This window comes from Xiphias gladius, chromosome 8 (assembly GCF_016859285.1).
Source record: "Xiphias gladius isolate SHS-SW01 ecotype Sanya breed wild chromosome 8, ASM1685928v1, whole genome shotgun sequence".
Classification (NCBI taxonomy): Eukaryota; Metazoa; Chordata; class Actinopteri; order Istiophoriformes; family Xiphiidae; genus Xiphias; species Xiphias gladius.
Genome location: NC_053407.1, coordinates 8,011,857 through 8,017,881, shown reverse-complemented (window position 1 = coordinate 8,017,881; position 6,025 = coordinate 8,011,857). Strand labels below are relative to the sequence as shown.

Here is a 6,025-nt window from a genome sequence, read left to right as displayed (position 1 = left end):
GCTATTGATAACCATGCCAACTGAACTCAATGTAACTTAAATAAGAGAAAGCTAGCCTTGGAATATTAAGAATATTAAGACATCAAGCTACCAAAATGAATGCTAAACAAAATTAAAGACAGAATCTCCATGGTACATGTTTTAGGCTTGTATAATTATAAAAATACAATAGGTCACAGGGAAATGAGAGTGAAATATTAATAAATACAACATTTTTAAGTCCTCATTAATTTAATTATGTAAACTTGTTTTACTGTGACATGGCAAAATATCTTCCATGAAAAATGCCTTTAACGAATTATTTATGACAGACAGAAAGGTAATGCAAGCACCTCTGTGAGGCTGTATAGGCACAGCAGTGATTTGAGCTAAATGCTAATGTCAGCATGCTAACATGTTCACAGTGACAATGCTAACATGTTGATGTTTAGCAAGTATAAAGTTTAGCATGTTCTCCATCTTAATTTAGCATGTCAGCATGCTTACATTTGCCAATTAACCCTAAAAACAAGGAATAGCTGGGGTTGATTGGAATGACATTAGTTTTACAGGTATCTGTAAAGCAAAGTACTGGACAAAGGGAATTTTGACCTGATGATGGCGGTGCATGGAAAGTAAGGGATCACAAAAGTTATTGCAATTAATTCCTGAGGAGGAATGTCTGCAGCAAATTTCATGAAAATCGATCCAATAGTTGTTGGTTAGACCAAATAATCCCATGAATAAATGTAAAAAAAAAAATAAAAAAAATAATGAATTATCAAAGTAGGAACCAACACATTCTTGGAGCAACCACTTGTGACCAAAATTTCCTACTTAGGTTACATGACAGCGACTGAACCATCTTGTAATGACGTGACAGTCAAACAAACACCATCTGCTGAAGGCCAGTGAAGTGGTTGGAAACCCTGAAAAAATTTCCAGTAAGGACGTGTATTGTGAAACAATTTCCAAGACCTATCATAATAAGCGCTAAACATTTTTGTTTATGGCTAAAATATCTATATTTATGGATGTGGCACTTAAAAATTAACACGTCCACTTCCGCTCTAATTGATCGTATAACATTTAATTTGGATCAAGATTTTCATGGCTGACAGAAAAATCGCTGCTCCTGCTCTTAATCACTTTGTTTGCTAAGGTTACTTAAAGCTCACAAATTCACGTCTTTTGGTGTTGACCTCATTGAGTAAGTGTGTTATCAATTAAAGCAATTGGTTGTTCGATTTATTGAACACTCTATGTTTTTTTTTTTTTTTATTAATAGCGTTTTATATTTGTTTAATATAAAGCCCAGTATTGGAGAAAAGGTGCCTGTAAAAGTGTTACATAGTGCACCACCAGGCCGCGCTACTGGGAGTATGGATGCTCTCTCCCTCTCCCCCCATTTTAAATTTTTTTTTTTTTTATTGTTTTGACGTCAGCAACCTGCAATTGAGCGAATGAACTAACGAAGGACCGAGCCCCTACCGGAGCTACCGGGAGGCAGTAGCATTATAGAGCGAGTCTTCGTCGCCCGCCTCGGAGGAGCCGAACGGAGGAAGGTCCACTGTGAGCCGCCGTGAGAACCAAACGATGCCAGCGCAGCTCACCGCCGCCCAGTAACACAGACCATTGACGAGCGGAAAAGAATAGAACCGTTACCGTGATTTACCGACAGAAAAACAGAATAGATACGGAGGACGGACGGACTGACCAACACCGAGACCACGCTTGAGAAACAAACTGCTACAAGCTGCGGAGGCTACATCGTGTTTTTTTTTTTTTGCTCCGTGGATCAAACCGAGTGGATCCTTGATTTAAATGCTTTAACGGTGCCGAATCCCCGGCTTGAGAGCGAGACAGAGGGAGCTGCCCAGAGAGCGAAAGAAAGAGACTGAGGGATCATAGAGGCATCGAAAGCATAGCGCAGAAAAGGAGGAAATAAACCAAGATTTATAAAAAAAAAAAAGGAGCCAGCTTTGTTTCCACGCACAAGTTTCGCTGAATCCACCTTTTTAATTGCTTTTTTTCGTGGATCCCGTTACCGGTAACGCTATCAAGCTGTGTTCTCTAACCATGGGATGTACTCTTAGCGCAGAGGAGAGGGCGGCTCTGGACCGGAGCAAAGCCATCGAAAAAAACCTCAAGGAAGACGGTCTCACCGCGGCCAAAGATGTTAAACTGCTGCTGCTCGGTAAGAGACGCCGGTTGAATTGCCTACCGTAGGGCCTGAAGAGCCAAGACAGGGAAATAAAACCCTTCAGGGCTTCAAAGGTGTGGTGTGGGGGGTGGGCGTTTGGTAAGAGATGATCGCCTGAGGGTAGTGGTGGAAATAAATGTTTAAAAATGACGTTTATATGCTAAAAAAGACAGTGACGAGCAAAAATCCAGTATATGGGCAAAGAGGAACTGATTTGCTTGATTGTGCCTCCTAAACACACCCTGCCTTCTTATTGCATCACTTTCACGCTACTAGCTGTAATAGGATGTTATCCATCAAAGATATGCGAGGTGGGTAAAATGTTATTCTGCAGAATCAGTCAATATGTCGGTAAAAGGTGGGAACTACATTAGAGATGATAACTGCATATGGATGCCAAAAAAAATGGCAGTATGCAGCAATGGAGGGCCAAGCAAAGGCAGTGTTGTTCACTGGTTTGGTGTGGGAGATTGATTCAATGATTCTTTGTTGGAAATTATCTTGTAAGTAGCCTATTTAATCTATTTGAATTGCTAAATTAAAAGATGGAGGATGAAAGGAGGGGATAAAGAAGGATTTTGAGGAAGAAAGGGTGCAGCCACTTTCTCCATCTTTTTATCTCCACCCCTCTGTTCTTATTCACTTAGGTTTGTAAGGGGCTGATTCTCCCTTTCTTTCTCACTCTCTTTCTCCCACCCCCCTCCTCTCTCTTACTCTGTCTCCATCTTGCTGTTTAACACACAAACATACACACATACACCCTGTATAACATTGTCTTCTTGTCTCCCTATCCCTTAGGGGCTGGAGAGTCAGGCAAAAGCACCATCGTCAAACAGATGAAGTAAGTCTTTAATAAGCACGGTCTAATAACCCTATAGTGTGTATATGTGTCCCTCTCTCACTTTTTTTTCTGTCTCTTTCTCACACACACACACACACACACACACACACACACACACACACACACACACACATCACACATCACACACATATGAGCCTGTAGCTGTGGCTTGATGGCCTATAATACCTTCATTTAGACTTTTTTCCCCAAGAAAAAAACATTGCTATCGAGCCTGACCAAAATCCAAACTGTGAGGTATGTGGTCTTGTCAAACACGTGACCAAGCAACACTCTTTCAACCCTTTTTAAACTGCTTATGGTGCTCTAAGTGGATGGAAAGATATACCAACTTGGTATGAATAAAAACATATAAAGCAGGTGCAGTGATTTGCTCTGCTGCTGTGTATGCGTTGAAATTGTTTGAACTGAATTATATCAAATGGTTTGTCATATAATATGTTATACACACTTCTGTTACTGCCTATACACTTATGTTCAGTTAAGTCCAGTGCTTCCTCTTGTAGCATGTACTGAACTGGTTTGAAATTGTTACTTTTGCTGCATAAGATAGCATTAGTTTAAAGATTTGAGGTGTGGCCATGTCACCAGACCTCACTGAAATAAAAGTAGTAATCCTGGAGCAAATTTGAATAAGTATATTAACATCAGTTTAACCTTTTAGTCATAGTCACACACCATTCATTTTAGTAATAGTATTAGGACAGGGGGAATCTGTAATTGATATCACATAGTTGTAGGATATGGATGCCCAAGGGTAGGATAAGACAGCCTAAGGCCTACTTTGACAGTGTGGAGGGGTTAGTCGGTGTAGACACAAGGAATTCAATATTTTCCACCTGCCTTAACAAAAACTGACAATATTCCCACACAAGTGACTACTATTCCCAGGATTTTCCAGTTAAAGAACAAATCCTACTTCTCTGTTACTGCACTATTACTTAATAATACTATATATTTTAGAGCTGAAACTATTTATCCATTAATGGATTAGTTGGTTAGCAGGAAATTCATCAGCAACTATTTTGACAATAAAGTTATTGTTTAAGTTGTTTTTTCTATTAAAAAAAAGCCAAATATTCATTGGTTGGTTGTGAGGATTTTCCGCTTTTCTCTGTTTTGTATCACTGGAATTGGAATATCTTTTGGTCACACAAGTCAAGACATTTTAAGATTTCACCTTGGGCTTTTGGTAATTGAGAATAATCATTACTTGCAGCCCTAAGATGTTTTGACCCAAAATATGAAAGTGCTACTTTTTGTTATTGCAACAAACGTTGCCACTGACTGTTGTAGCCTGAAATACCCTTTATGTAAATACCATGTAGCCTATTGGCTGTCAGTGTCTGTGAAGGCCTTCCTACTAACCAGGGGTCAGTCCAATATAACTCAGATAAAATACTACTCCAGCACTTCTGTTTTACTCCTGTAGAGGCTTAACATGTATCTGTTGTACTTAATAGTGAATTTAGTGACTCAATTAAAGCTGTTTGTTTTTCTCCTACAGTATCATTATGATGTCCTTATATCTGTGGCACTTAGTGGAGAGCTTATTTTAGCATTTTCATATTTAAATAGTATTTTGTTATTTACTATATCACTGCAAGAATCCTATAATATACCCAGAGGATTTACTATAGTTCTTGCGTAAGGTTGGCTGCCCACATCAACAGCATACTTAACCCCCACCCCCTATGTGTCATTTTATCTGTAATCCAGTCATGACATATGGTTTTTCTTCAGTCTCCTCTGCTGCATCTTTTTACAGACAGCAGAGTGCGTTTTAGCCGATAATAGGCTTTAGTCATGGTCGTATAGTGACACATCATAAGGACACGATTCAGTGGATCCAGATGAGCTGGTTTTTCAGCAGTTAATGGTAATTCTAGCAACACAGCACATTCTGCACACTGATTGACCAGTGCTCTTTGGGAGGTTCATTTAATATATACAGTTTAGTAGACCATAACCTTTGGAGCAACTGAATGCCTTGATTGCACTGAACTTTTGTATATTACACATTTATGTGACTTGGAGTGATACAAATGCATGTTAATAGGTGCCTCCATTAGTCCATATAGGTATGAGCCTCTTGTGGTGTTATTATAGATATTGTATAGATAGATATATTGATATGAACCACATAGTTGTTGCTTTTATATTGTGACATTACACAGACACACATTATGGCTGTATAAGATTACTATTATAAGATGAATTTTGCGGGATATGTGAACAGAAAGGGAGCCAGATTTCTTTCATCTGGTTTACACCACGCTCACTTCTTTCAATCATTCAAGCCCTGCCACCTCCTTGTGTCTTCTGTCTGGTTACAGTCTACAAGCTATTCTTGCTAATTCTTAGGGATTTGATGATAAAACAGGATCTAGCGAAGAATGTCATCTGTTAATTATTAAGAGATTCCTGGGTTTATTTAATCCAGTCTGCATGCTCCTCAGGGGCCACCTTATTTGTGGATAGAAAGCAACGTAATACAAGATGCCCCAAAAAAATTCTCTTCTTAAGGGAGAGCCACCTTTCTGTTTGCAAAACTACAAACTTCCAAACTGGAATAAGTTCTTGAGCGGTGCTATTGGAGGCCCAAATGTATATTTTTTTTCACAATAAATTCTAGTGTTTTTATTTCTTTACAAAGGGCATCCGATAGTATAGAGAGGGAAGCAGCTTTTCAAGTGGTGGACAGCGCCCTGCTAGGGTAGCCTTTATGTCCCTGTTCAGAGACGCTCGGCTATTTCCGGGACCGCATCAGAGGAGTGGAAAGCCCTTACTGGATTTTCTTTCACAGTGCTTTGAACATCTGGGGTGTGCTCAAGTGACCAATTGTGTGTGGGTGTGTGCATCCTTTCTTCAGAGAGAGACAGAGAGAGACAGAGATGAGCGGATTAGATTTAGAATTAGACTTTATGGTGTGTATATTGAACTGCAGTGTTTGTCACAACTGTGCATGTGATCTCATTGAGTGG

The 6,025-nt window shown here is 39.4% G+C and overlaps 1 protein-coding gene across 2 annotated transcripts in view; it reads left to right on the top strand.

The window, feature by feature from the left end:
- Nucleotides 1–2,058: 2,058 nt before the first annotated feature.
- gnao1a (guanine nucleotide binding protein (G protein), alpha activating activity polypeptide O, a) overlaps nt 2,059–6,025 on the top strand; it is a 100,064-nt gene continuing 96,097 nt past the window's right edge. For both annotated transcript variants that reach the window (XM_040133998.1, XM_040133997.1), the window contains exons 1-2: nt 2,059–2,176; nt 2,981–3,023. In XM_040133998.1, the coding sequence (XP_039989932.1) occupies nt 2,059–2,176; nt 2,981–3,023 (161 nt within the window). The remainder of the gene's footprint in view (nt 2,177–2,980; nt 3,024–6,025) is intronic.